This window comes from Polyodon spathula, chromosome 6 (assembly GCF_017654505.1).
Source record: "Polyodon spathula isolate WHYD16114869_AA chromosome 6, ASM1765450v1, whole genome shotgun sequence".
Taxonomy (NCBI): Eukaryota; Metazoa; Chordata; class Actinopteri; order Acipenseriformes; family Polyodontidae; genus Polyodon; species Polyodon spathula.
Window position 1 is genome coordinate 73,545,848 of NC_054539.1, and position 14,324 is coordinate 73,560,171.

The 14,324-nt window shown below is 40.3% G+C and overlaps 1 protein-coding gene across 2 annotated transcripts in view; it reads left to right on the plus strand.

Moving 5' to 3' along the window:
- The window catches only part of rngtt (RNA guanylyltransferase and 5'-phosphatase), a 77,173-nt gene extending 69,941 nt beyond the window's left edge, over positions 1–7,232 (plus strand). Inside the window, exons 14-16 of one of the 2 annotated variants that reach the window (XM_041253708.1) lie at positions 595–661; positions 6,335–6,458; positions 6,647–7,232. In XM_041253708.1, coding sequence (XP_041109642.1) covers positions 595–661; positions 6,335–6,458; positions 6,647–6,813 — 358 coding nt within the window. In that variant the 3' untranslated portion in view covers positions 6,814–7,232. The remainder of the gene's footprint in view (positions 1–594; positions 662–6,334; positions 6,459–6,646) is intronic. The other variant, XM_041253709.1, reaches the window with a different exon arrangement.
- Positions 7,233–14,324: the final 7,092 nt, after the last annotated feature.

The following is a 14,324-nucleotide window of genomic DNA, read 5'->3' on the forward strand; positions in this document are numbered from 1 at the left end:
ATGCAAACTGAAATGATTGGCCTACTTAGAAAAGTAGGTGTTCAGTAAGTCCCTGAAATTTTGTTTGTGATGGTCTTGTAAAAATCACTAAATTGAGGGAGACATGACGTTGACAGAGAGAATGAACAAGCATTAGTCTATGAACAAGCATTAGTGCACCTGGTTGCTTGTGTCTGCAGAAGAAAACTCAGGCTTGGAAATAAATGAGTGCTAACCAAAGCGTTCAAAGAAGGGCCAGCCTGTTAACTCACTAATAAATAATAACCAAAGCATTAAACCACCTTTCAACACCTGTTTAATGCCTGTGTTAATCCTTATATTATAGAGTCTGATGAGTTCATAATACTAACATTCGCATATCACAGGTAACTTGCCCCTGCACTCCAGAGCTTGCTGTATAGTTGAATGGCAAGACCTTCCTCTTTGAACGGTTCACGTCCAGCTCTTGCCTTTCCAGTCAGTTCAGGAGGCCGAGATGCTGATTTCATTAAAATGTATTGCCCCTCTATGTGTGTGTTTTAATTATATAGAGTACAGGTGCAGTCAACCAGCTAGTGAAAGCTAACCTGTGACTCTAAGTCTTTCTGTTTGCAGGTTGCTGACACAGACCGTAGGACTACTCTATGTTGGCAACTATGAAAGACCTTTTGCTCAGATGAAGGTAAGCCAGTTAAATGTACCCCAGTTATGAATAGATTCATCACTTTAATGTGTGCACTTCAGGGCTGATTAAACTAGACCTGGGTATTGACATGCCTGGGTGTGCAGTAGGTCCGATTTCAGCATCACTAGTGGAAGATAAATTAAAGGACAGCACTGTTGGACTTTTTAACCCTCGATACACCTGCCATTGAAGGGGGTGGTACAGCTTTTTGAAACATGCCATTTTAATAGCCAGCTTACGTAGATTTATAAGATGGATATAGCAACATCTACTATTACCACTGAGTAAATCAACCATTTATCTACGGGAGACAGCGCTGTTACACTTAATGCAATTTAAACATCACATAATTAGTCAGACACTGTCTCCCTGGCTACTTTTGCTAATTTGTTATTTTGTCCCCGTATTTCACAGCACTCTTCTCCTCTGAGTCTGAAACCTGTTAATCCTCTTCCATAACTGCCTTTTCATAATTTATATTTCCAGACTGTCAGTGTGCACACAGACCTGTTAAAATACTCCCCACAGACTGCTTATTCACAGTAATATCCTTCTTTCTGTAATTTAGAATCAAAATCCTCAAATTTTTTATTGTATGTATGTATTTATTTATTTATTTATAGTAAATCCATAGTATTGGGGGCTCAGGTTAGTGGAGCTAAAGTTAAAATTCTCATGTGTTCTGGTGCTTTATAACCAAGACCTTTACTTGGTATTTCAGCGTAAGTAATGGAAAACCCCAGGGAACTGAGGACTATTTGTAAAACATTTAATCATCTAACATCCCTAAGCACTGAGCATTTTAATGGGGCTGACAACAAGCAGTGATCCAGTTAACCTCTGTGCATCCCAATCTTACTGCATTCACATGCAAATAAAATCCTACCCCACTAATGGAAATTCAGTAGAAATGAAAGAGCAAGCCCTGTTTTTCATACCTGCTTCAACACTATATCGAGTTAAATTTGCATTTTATTGTAGTGTTTTTATCTTACAGTATTTCAGAATTTCAACATATTTTATAAGGAGAGCACAAAGAGATAAGAACATTGAATTTTGCTGTCATCCCTTTCATAATTCAGATCTCAGACTCACTACATGCTGTATATAGCAATATATTTTTATGGCTGTTATTTTGTTAGAATTCCAAGTGCAAAATAGATTTCCCTTGTTCGTAGCTCCAAAACAGTGATGGCGTACACGTACTTAATTCACTGACTGCGTACCATTATTCCAGCGTGTTGGTTATCTACTTATAGTTAACATGGAAATTAAAATGAAGGCCAGGATATGCCATGAATCTTAATCAACAGCTCACTTTTATATAACAATTTATTAGGCTTCATCGCCCCTGTTTGCCCAGGTTAAGGGGTTTGCATTCTGGCCTACTTCAGCTCGTAGCCATCTTATAGGTGAAATAATTATTGTTATTCGTTTCCCCTTCCAATTACAATACAGACCTAATTATAGCAACAAAAAAACAGTTTTAAAAACAGTTTATTGAACTAACATCCCAAAACACTGACCGTTGGAATAACTTTATTAACCAGCAATGACAGCTATAACCTCTGTATATCCCCGCTCTGTATACTGTATACTTCCTGTATGCAATAGTGCCTATAAATAATGTTTTTAAAGTCCATGCTGAATAACAACATTGTTGTAGCCTGCCTTTATTTATAAGGGATATATTGAGAGGGATGGATAGGTATGTATCTATTTTAATATCTTTGTTAAAGTTATAAAAAGCATGCACATGCAGGATCAGTTATATTCTTTTTTTTTTTTTTAGGTAACTGCACTTTTTTGACATTTTAAATCTAAATGACTTTAGAATTCCCTTTCTTAACTTCACAAGAATGGTATTCAATACAGTACTGTAATAAGAAGGCTGAAACGGGTGCAGCTATACCAGTCATTTCTGAATGGAAAGCTGTACTGTGGCCATATAAACACAGTACATGAAGGGTTCTTTCCATATAAAATTCAAAAGTCAGGATGCTTTATTTAACTAAAATTGATCATGCACTGTGCAAAAGTAATGTGACAAAAAATAGAAATTCAGAACTGTACCTTAAAAAAGGAATGCAAATACTGAACTTGAGCTTGACAGAAGTGGCACAGTGCAGAGACATAAAAACAGCCAATCAAATAGACATGAAAATCAATAGATCCAATGCCTCATCATTTTTTATGTTTTGTGTTGTTTTTATTCCAGTCAGGTAATGCAGTTTTGAGTGGGTGGTTCTTAGAGAAGACCTCTTAGTATTCAGCACAGATGGGTTGTATTGTACTGAAGGCTCGGATTTGAAGTCATGTCACCGAAAATGACCTGCACTAAAATAAAATAAGGGGGCGCTTCAGAAAACACCTTATTTGAAATTCAGACATTTTTTTTTATCATATACATTTCTTCAACTATTTTGCACATTTCTTTTGAAAGTTCTTTTTCATTTTTTTTTTTTTTTTAATAACTATAATACATTACTTGGCACTAGCCATGGAAGAGTGTATCTGTGTGAACATCTGTGAATGAACAGAAGCAGGCTTTCATCTTTTAGACATCACTATTTAATGGAGATAAATACAAAAGAACAACGGGTCTTTTTAAGGAAAGAAATGTTGATTTGGAACCAGGCACAATCAAGTCACTGTTATACAGAAGTCTGCCGGAATCAGTTTGCACAGTCCAGTTTTGAAGACTCTGAAAACTGGTGCTGGAGAAGTGACTACATTCTGCAGTGCTTAGCTTCAAAAAGGTTGTAATAAAATGGCTCCTACACTACCAGATGGTCTTTACAAGCCTGATTTCATATCTAGTTATTAAAGAATAAATGCTATTTTTAAAATGAGAAATTAATAATTCATGAAGTATTTTGGTATTGATCTTTCTTTTTTGTAAGTCTTCACATTAATAATGCACCTCTTTAATGGCTTTGTTTCTTAACAGGAGTGAAAGAGTTTTTAACATTCAGGGCAAGCCTTCTCTCTAGCAGTAAATGAATGCATTGAAATACATGGGTGTAACTGAAGCCCGGGAAAGGGATGGTTTTCATTTCAGCAGATAGACCACAAATTGCAGGTGCAACTCTTAATAGTGAATTGTGAGCTACCATTCTTAAAGTTCTTCAGTGGCTTTCTTTTCTACAAGCAGGGGTAACGTCAAGCACAGTACAGTACCTGTATACACTCTGTGTTGGGATTTTAAGTAGTTTGTTAAAATCAGATAGAATACCTGATATTTGTAGACTCTATATTATATGTCCATCTGGTGCAGCCACTTACAGCCAGTCACATTAGTGCTGATACACATGGAAGCAGCGAGACAGACAGGTTAGAAAGATTGCGGCTTTGGGACAGTTCCAATTTAGGTTTGCCCTCGTTAATTGATATTTTGAAACCCAGAGGCACAGGGTAAGAGAGAAGCCAATTGGAACTCCATGTCTTTATCCTAGTTAATTGAGAGAGTGCCTTTTCATAACAGTACAGTAACACACGGATTCACTGACCTGAGTGCCTTCTCATAGCAGTACAGTAACACACTGATTCACTGACCTGAGTGCCTTCTCATAGCAGTACAGTAACACACTGATTCACTGACCCGAGTGCCTTCTCATAGAAGCACAGTAACACATTGATTCACTGACCCCAGAGTGCCTTCTCATAGCAGTACAGTAACACACTGATTCACTGACCCCAGAGTGCCTTCTCATAGCAGTACAGTAACACACTGATTCACTGACCCCAGAGTGCCTTCTCATAGCAGTACAGTAACACAGTCTGATTCACTGACCCCAGAGTGCCTTCTCATAGCAGTACAGTAACACACTGATTCACTGACCCCAGAGTGCCTTCTCATAGCAGTACAGTAACACACTGATTCACTGACCCCAGAGTGCCTTCTCATAGCAGTACAGTAACACACTGATTCACTGACCCCAGAGTGCCTTCTCATAGCAGTACAATAACACAGTCTGATTCACTGACCCCAGAGTGCCTTCTCATAGCAGTACAGTAACACACTGATTCACTGACCCCAGAGTGCCTTCTCATAGCAGTACAGTAACACACTGATTCACTGACCCCAGAGTGCCTTCTCATAGCAGTACAGTAACACACTGATTCACTGACCCCAGAGTGCCTTCTCATAGCAGTACAGTAACACACTGATTCACTGACCCCAGAGTGCCTTCTCATAGCAGTACAGTAACACACTGATTCACTGACCCCAGAGTGCCTTCTCATAGCAGTACAGTAACACACTGATTCACTGACCCCAGAGTGCCTTCTCATAGCAGTACAGTAACACACTGATTCACTGACCCCAGAGTGCCTTCTCATAGCAGTACAGTAACACACTGATTCACTGACCCCAGAGTGCCTTCTCATAGCAGTACAGTAACACACTGATTCACTGACCCCAGAGTGCCTTCTCATAGCAGTACAGTAACACACTGATTCACTGACCCCAGAGTGCCTTCTCATAGCAGTACAGTAACACAGTCTGATTCACTGACCCCAGAGTGCCTTCTCATAGCAGTACAGTAACACACTGATTCACTGACCCCAGAGTGCCTTCTCATAGCAGTACAGTAACACACCGATTCACTGACCCCAGAGTGCCTTCTCATAGCAGTACAGTAACACACTGATTCACTGACCCCAGAGTGCCTTCTCATAGCAGTACAGTAACACACTGATTCACTGACCCCAGAGTGCCTTCTCATAGCAGTACAGTAACACACTGATTCACTGACCCCAGAGTGCCTTCTCATAGCAGTACAGTAACACACTGATTCACTGACCCCAGAGTGCCTTCTCATAGCAGTACAGTAACAGTCCGAGATTGTGTCTGTTGGAACAGTTGATGTAGCTTTATTCTTTTGGTCTTTGTATTATTTGTTAATTTACTGATTTTTCTTTTTAGTTTTTGCGCATCTATGCTTGATTTAATATTGTTTGTGATCTGTCAGTCTGTATCAAGATGATGAATATGCAATACATGTGGGCCCCGACTATTTGTCTTTACAGGCATCAGTGCACACAAGTTGTTTTACTGATTTAAATACCTTAAGTCAGCAGTTATTAATGTGTTTATTTGGCTCTGAACATGTGCAGCCTTAGTCCCTACAGATTCTATATTCTAAACAGCTGTTTCAAATTAAGCTGAAACAGCACTTGCACAAATAGCATGGACCAAAGACTTGTATCCCCTTCCTCCACTCTTAGCAGTGCACTCCCTGTGGACCCTTGTTCTTTCCCATATTCTAAACTCATTCTAATACACACAGACAATATTAAATGTAAATTTTATCTTTACACAGGTACAATACGTCACTGTTGACAAGCATGTGATCGGTTTTCTTTAATTAAGAGCAGCATATTTCTGTGTAATAAAGGAACTTGATTTTATAGTAGTCTCCCTTTCCTTGAGAAAGTGTCTTTGAATTTTGTTTTCAGTTTTCCCTGGAAAGCAATTTATAGTAATAACTGGTCGAAGGCATGAACATTTCTGGGATTCATGCATTCCTATTGGCTGTTTTATGATAGAAAATAAATCTGATGGGTTATATGTTTTACATTTTATACATTTGCAAACATGCATGAAATACAGGCTGTAAAATCAAATTGCATGATGAGATTGTTCTTCTCTTTGTTTCCTTTGGTTAGGTGACAAAAGATCTGAAACAGTATGACAACAAAATCATTGAATGCACCTTTGTGAACAACACGTGGGTTTTCATGCGCCAGAGAATAGACAAGAGCTTCCCAAATGCCTACGAAACAGCCATGGGTAAGCATTTACAGAGCAGTAAACCTACCTCACAGGAACAGGGCAACTATATACTCAGGACGAGCTTGATCATCATTTAAAATACATGGGATAGACCACTTCAGTTCGGAGGGGGGCTTATTTCTAATACATGGGTGGACATGGGTAAATGCCAGTTATTAACATGTCTCATTTGGTTTCTCTTCCAGCTGTTTGCAACAGCATTCAACATCCAGTTACAAAGGAAATCCTGCTGGAGTTCATCGATAGGTGTGCACTCCCAGCTCAAGGACAAACACGCAAACACCCCCTGGATCCAGACTCGGAGCTGATGCCACCCCCTCCCCCAAAGAGACCGAACCGAGCTATACCATAGCGTTGGGGCCGGGGGGCACTCGCACCCCTTCACTAATGCTGCTATTGTGCAGTGTCAGCTTACCTGCACAGAGCACCCACACGTTTACTCACAAATAGAACATCCACCTCTGTGGAATTGATGATGCAGAAACATTTCTTCTTAGGGCTATGTGTCTCTTTAAAATGAATTTGCACCCCTCCCCCTCCCCCCCTTGCCTGTACAGGAATCCAATACATTGAAGTCTTGGGAACTTTGTTTATTAGGTAGGAGAATTACTCATTTTCTGTTGTGTTTAGTTTTGATCATTCCAAGTACTGTATCATGGTTTTCTTATTTTGCCTCTGAGACATTTTTACTAAACATCCGTTGTATGCAATATATCCTCGTTTTACATGCAAGCAAGAAGGTGTGGTTTGGTTTAATTATTTTAAAATAAGTATTTTACTGCATTTGTTGTTTGGTGTGAAACATTAAAGCAATATGTTTCAACTTGTTTTTGTCTTTTTTACTGTGTTTTACGTCAGTTTCAACCATATGGTTTAAAGGAAAAAAGTATGTATTTCAGGAACACATTTAATTACCATTGAATGCGCCTTCCTTTCTTCTAAATTGTACCTTATGAAATTGTGTGCAGATCATTGAACTTGAATTTCTAAATGTTTTTATCCAGTGCTTCAAGGAAGACGTGAACTTTATAACACAGGTCTCTTATTGCTTATAATCAGGTGGATATGTTAAAGAAATGCACAGAGACAAACAGTAGTTCAAACTCAAGACAGAAAACTATGCAATGAAGAAAAAGCACGACTGTCATGAGTGCTAGACTACCAAAACATTACATAAGAATCATAAATACATGTTCACAGGGCATTTGTATTTACACAGCAACTGCACTTCTTAACTAGTTCCTGATCCAAATTTCTCTCATTCTCCAAAGACATGGAAATTAAGTCAAGAGCGTTCCAGCCCAGTAAGCTTTAATGGGATGTCGTGTTAAAGGTAGCTGGAAGAGCTGCTTGTGCAGTGGCTATGTTCATTTCGAATAAGTAAGTTACATTATTAACACAACTTTATCTTCTAAAAGATCCGCCCAGATATTTCAAGGCGCCTTATCTGTCTTCTGCTCCCTGTTAATGTGTGCTAAGCTTACCTGGGCAATGAAATCTCAATTGCAATCCAAAGGGATTGTATCTGTGCTGGAGAAATATTATATTACAAGTTCTGCAAATGTAGTGTCGATGTTAGTATTGAAGAGTGCTTTGGGGTTCAGAGGCAGTATCATTGCTTTAGATTCCAGCTAGCCACTACTGTCTTCAGGTGGCCCCACAGCGCCTCTGCAGTCCTGTCAGCGTCCTGCAGACATTTTGAGTAATAATGTCAATGTAAATATCTTCCGGGATTCACAAGATGTTGGCCTTGTGTTAATGTTGTTTTTCACTGTTGGAAGAACTTTACATGTTTTCTTGATAGAGATTTACTTGCCTGCTAGACATGCAGCAAATAAACATGAATTGGATTCAGGTTTGCGCGCTCACCGCGTGCGGGAATCCATAAAGGAGCTGGTGCGTTTGCTCCGTTCCATCCGGTTCCAACCCGCTACCCAGCAGGCCTTGTTGACAGTCCTGTCGCTGTCTTTAGCAAATGAGGCATCAACTGTACAGTGCTTGCTATTTGCATAATGCCTGGGTTTTATCCATGTGCCAGGAACCTCAGGGACCGGCAAGAGCCTTAGGCCAAGCCACAAGGTGAGCAGCAGCCCTAGGGGTTTGCTGCTAGAGGCCCAGGGTCCCTTCTCAGGGAGCCATCTGGAGTATTGGCGTCAGTGCTCTACGGACATCCGGGTGCTTACTATCATTCAGACTGGCTACTCCCTGCAGTTCAGCACAGTCCCCCTGCCTTTCGGGGCGTGATTTCAGCATCAGTCACGGACCAACAGGACGCCGTTGTGGTATCTCAGGAAATAGCAGCTCTGCTGCAAAAACCGCCTATTTGTATGTTACACCCCCTCCAGTTGAAGGACGGGTTCTATTCCATGACCAAGATGGTGGCCTCAGACCAATCCTCGACCTCGGGCAGGTCAACCTGTTTCTGAGCCCGAAGGAAGTTGAAAATGCTGACGATGCAACAGCTGTTCACCACGGTGGTCCTCAAAGATGACTATTTCCATATCCCCATAAAAACGAGCACAATTAAGTACCTGCAGTTCGCCTTTCAGCGAGTGGCATATGAGTTCAGGGTCTTACCGTTTGACCTCTCTCTAGCTCCCCATGCCTTTGTGAAGTGCAGGGAAGCTATACTGGCCCCATTGAGACTCAGAAAGTACTCTATTTGGATGACTGACTCATTGTGCTCAGGCAGACGCTCATGCGTTACTCGTCATCGGCCACCTTCAATGGTTGGGTCTTACGTTTCCCTATGGTAACTCTCAAGGTAGCTTTTGGCTTAGCCTTGTAGCATTCCAGTCGTTAAGGGCAATATTGCGACGGCTTTGCTAGACGCACTCAGATAGCGACTCTTCTAACTCAGGGAGGAGAAGGAGAGGCAGAGGAGGATGTAGAAGACTGTGAAGATGGCTTTCTGCATGGGCTGTTTTCTTGGTTGCATCGTTCACTCTCCCTTGACACAGAGCCATGGGGCAAGGACGTAGTCACCTCTCTACCAGAGGGTGATGGGGAAGAGTGCTCTGCAGAGAAGCGGGAGAGATGTTCCACCAGCATTTGCTTTTTTTCTAGAAATATGCACAAAACTCTCAAAAACTGCAATTCACCAGTGCCTCCTTTGTGTGCTGTGGCTCCAGGCAGGAAGAGCATCTGCCGTGCTTGTCTTCAACAGGTAGACAGGCCTTGCATGTCTCGCAGGGCTAAGACCCAGGCATTATGCAGGTAGCAATGCAATGTACGGTAATACTGTACAGGTGCTGCCTCAGCTGCTTGAAATACAGTAACTAGGCTGTTCAAGCCTGCACAAGACCGGCTTGGTACCAGACCAGGGATGTAAGCCCTTGTTGGAACCGAGACGATACCTGGTCAGTGACTTTAGTAACTTAGGGTTGTAGGTCACATGGCTTGGCAGCCATGTTGGATTTTGCAGAGATTGTTAAAATGTCTCCGTATCAAATCACTTATTGCAGAATTCTGAAACTTGCTATCCATGTTGATGGATAATCCAAGATTACCTGCTGTTCATAAAAAGCTGATTGGTTCTGTGGTTTGGCAGCTATGTTATATAATGTCAAAAAAATACTATATAAACCATAATATGATTAACGAACAAACACCTTCTTGGAAACCACTTATCCAGTTCAAGCAAAAATTGAAATTAATGATCTCAGTATGGTTGCCTTTTACGCTTGTTCAAAGGAAGTTGCTATAGTAAAAAAACATGGCGGCCATGCTGAATGACAACAGCTTAAAAACTGGCTATAATACTGCTTATAACTCTAGAGAGTGCAAATAGGGTCATGGTTGCTATGGAAGACATAAAGGAACACATATATGCGCTATCAAAAAATGTTGCTCACCACTGGATGGAACACGTTGCTCAGAGATGGGCAATAGGGACATTTTGCTTAAATCTTTACAAGGCCTGTAACACGAACACTGCTGTGTGTAAACTCTTCAAACTTCACACAGTTCTACAGGCCTACTATAGACAATAATGCCCACAACTGAATTAAGCTGATTGGTTGCATGAATTTCACAATAAAGCTAGGAAGCCGTAAAGTTGCTTGCAACTCTAGTTATTTTTTTTTTCCTTCCGCCATGAAAACCTTAAAAGTTGCACTAAAACTTACGAAACTTGGTAGGGTGGTAGAGGCCTTTGGGAGGTTGTGGCAAAGGTTTGGCAGCCATACTGGATTTTTTCAAGAATTTTAACCAACTAAAAAAAATATTTTCAGAAACCGTTTACAGCAGAGATCTGAAACTTGGTGCACATTCTCCCCTCATGGCCTTCAGATTTGTTTGTGAAAAGAAAATCTGTAGCGTAGTTTGGCGGCCATATTGATTTTGTCAAATATTCAAACGACTTGTTCTTTGAAACAAAACTTTGCATACATAGCCTTGTCAAAGTTGTCTATCAAGTTCGTTCAAAGCAAATTGCTACATAAAAAAACATGGCCACTGTGAGCCAATCAAATTTCAGCTATGGTCAATTTGCATATATTGCAGTGTTTCTCTATGGTACAATGTGGAGACGGTAATAGAAGCCTATGAGAAATTAACGTCAACAAAAGAATGAAGTTGATTGTTCACATGATTTGGCAGCCATATTGGATTTTTCAAACCAAATTTTCGTACGTCCGTAAAATCAACACCGTTGCACGAAAGGTCACGAAACTTGGTAGGGTGCTAGAGGTCTATGGAAAGTTCTGTCAGAGTGAAAACAAAGGTCATAGGTCAAATGGTTTGGCAGCCATATAGGATTTGTCAAGTATTTTTGCCAATTAAAAAAAATCAGAAACCACTTATTGTAGAGATGTGAAACTTGGGGCACATACTACCCTTAGGCACTATATTTACGTTTGTTCAACAGAAGTTGATTGGTCACATGGTTCAGTGGCCATAAAGGATTTGTCAAAAATATTCAAACGTGTTCTTCTCTGAAACCGTTAGGCCGACTGAAGCGAAACCTTGCATACATAGGTTGTATATCAAGTTTATTCAAAGCAAGTCGCTACATAAAGAAAAAACAATTTTCAGCTATGGTCACTTGCACATATTTCAGTATTTATCTAAAGTGCAATGTTGTAGGCTCATGAATCTTCACACAGTAGTGGAAGCCTATGGGAATTCATGTATGCTCTATTAAAAAATTGCCTTGACCATGACCTTTGACCTCTCCTTAAGGTCAAATGCAGAGGTGACACTCATAACTGCTTAGTGAGTGCAGGTAGGGTCGTGGTTACCATGGAACACAGATAGGAACAAGAATGCCTTGGAAGCCGTCAAGTTGCTTACAACTTTTAATTATCACTTGAGCTTGCTCTGGCTCTTCTAGCACATGTCACATGCAGACTGGGGTTTACTTTGCAAAGACATGCCCCGTCTGGGCCATTTAAGAGTGATCTAACATTTGTGCAGTCACTATGAGAGAACAAACTCCGCTGCTGACAGCTTATTAATATGCCTTCTGGACCCCCCTAGTCTCCCGCTGTTGTTATTAAAACGACCCGCTGTCTGTGAGAGGGTCAATTCTTTTTCATACTGATTGCCATTGCATGTATTTCTTTCTGCAGGGAGTCTGTACAGCAGCTGGCAGACTGCATTCATTAGGTTGCACTGGTTTGAGTAGGAAGAGATTGTTAATTCAGGTTACTGGGTTAAACTTAAAGCACATGCGTAAAAGTGATTGTAGGTCTAATGTATGAGACTGCATAGATGTGTGTTTAACTGTGGTTTATAATCCGATGGGTGTTGAAACAATTGCAGTTGATGCATTGTTTAACAAAGGGGAGCCTATCAGGTTGCTTCATATCATTGTTCCTTATTAGTTATCTATAGGGAGAGGTTTAGCAAAGGTATTGTTTACCACTGCTGAAATAGTTTGTGGCAGGACGGCATGGCAAATCCTCAAGTAATGCTTATTGTGAAATACCAGATGACTGCAATGTGGACTGCCAAGACTAATGCAACATCCAAGCACAGCATGTGCATTCAGGCTGCTAATAACGTTTCTAGATTAAAATGTGCTTCTATAAAGACTGATATCTCTTTGCTATATAAAGTTCATGAATGCAAATTGATGTCTTCCACCCATATACATTAAGCCACATGAAATGATCTGCTAAAGCCATTTCCCGCTAAACATCTTAGACTCTTAAGATTTTATTGTCTAATATTTCATTCTGAATGAATTTCTGAAAAGGAAAAGTGAAATTGTCCCACCACCACCAGACAGACTATCAAGAGGTCAATCATATTGCTTTGCTCCGAGTAAAACAAAAGCATTTTATTAGAATTTGTGTGTGTTTGGAAAGGTGATCCAATTACGTTGTCACTACCTATGGGAACTTCTGCCAATAAAACTGAACTTAACTTAAAGGAACAAATCTGGTAATTCTCCTCCAATTGAAAGAACAGTCCAGAAGGTACCAGGTGTGAAGGAAGTGATACAAAAATCAATAGCATCTTTTAAGTTCTTGAAAGATTTTTTTTTTAAAGCAGTTGTTTCTGAGGTGTCATTCATTATCTTGAGTCAGATAAACACTCGGCTTCAGATGTAATTTTATTTATTTTCTGCCCCTTCCCTTGCCTGTTTACCATAGTTCTTCTGTTCCAGTACTGAATGACAATGTAGAATCCTAGCTGGTCAGTCTGTCAGTTTTTATCATCTACTTGGTAAAAGTAAATTATATTTGGTGGATATTAATATGCTGTGGTTCTTTTATTATGAACCAGTACAACAGAAACATATTTTTCTGAAGCTGTTACTGAACATAATACATATGCAATAAAGTACAACTGTTTAAGAAAATGTATCCTTTTCAGAAACTGCCAATTCAAAATCCGCCCACAGCGATGCAACCTGCTCCCCTTCTCCTCTTTTCACCCATCAACCCTGAGCAACAGATGCTACCCAGCAACCCTCTGCCAAGATTGGATACTCAGCGTGACAGTGATGCCCGAATTGCATGACTCACCCAGCACCCCGCTGGCTGTGCAACTGGGCACCTGCTCTGGAATATCTGCTGAAACAACTTTTCTTTACTGTTTGGGCATCACACACAATACAAAGTGCCCCACTATGCTTAATATCAACTGTTGCCTCGAGCAGGGACAGGCATCGTTCTGCACATCCACTTTTCTTGTCAATGTTGTGAAATTCTCTCTATATGTGCTAATGTAAGCTGTTGAGCAGATTTGCAGTTAGTACAAGCCTTTGGCACTGCAAGTATCTGAAGAGTAGATTAACATGCATCAGCTGTGACTGATTACTAGGTTTTGAACAATTCTGTTCCTATTCTTTCTCTTAGGGTAAACCTTATAAATTAGGCAGAGCTGTCAGCTAAAGTTATTTTCAGCTGTTTATTTACTTTCCTTGAATAACACCCATTGCAGATGTGCAGTAAATGTGATTCTGCAGATCCAGCCCTGCATGTATTCAAGTAAAGCACAGAGAACTTGTGCTGAGCATGCTAACTGGGTATTATTTCAGCACTAATTCAGAACTTATTTATGAGATGTTCAAAACACAGTGTAATTGAGATATTGAAAGGTTAGTGAATGTTCTTGATGCTGATTAGCGATGACAATGTTCCACTGGCAGTGACTGCTGAGCTTGTGAGTGCAAGTGAAGGCTGGCCAGGGAACAGGAAGTGTGCAGTGAATAACAACAAATGAAAAAATGAAAAAATCATATGTATCTTCTTTTTTCCTGCCGCAGCAATCTCGTGTCTGGAATGAAAATTTTCAGAAGCTAACACTTTTTTGTCCTTACCATTTTCTTATCTCGCTTTAAAATGAAACATGTCTAAAATATGGGAGGGCAGAAGTAATGTCACCATCCCAACCTCTGCAATTGCAGAACAC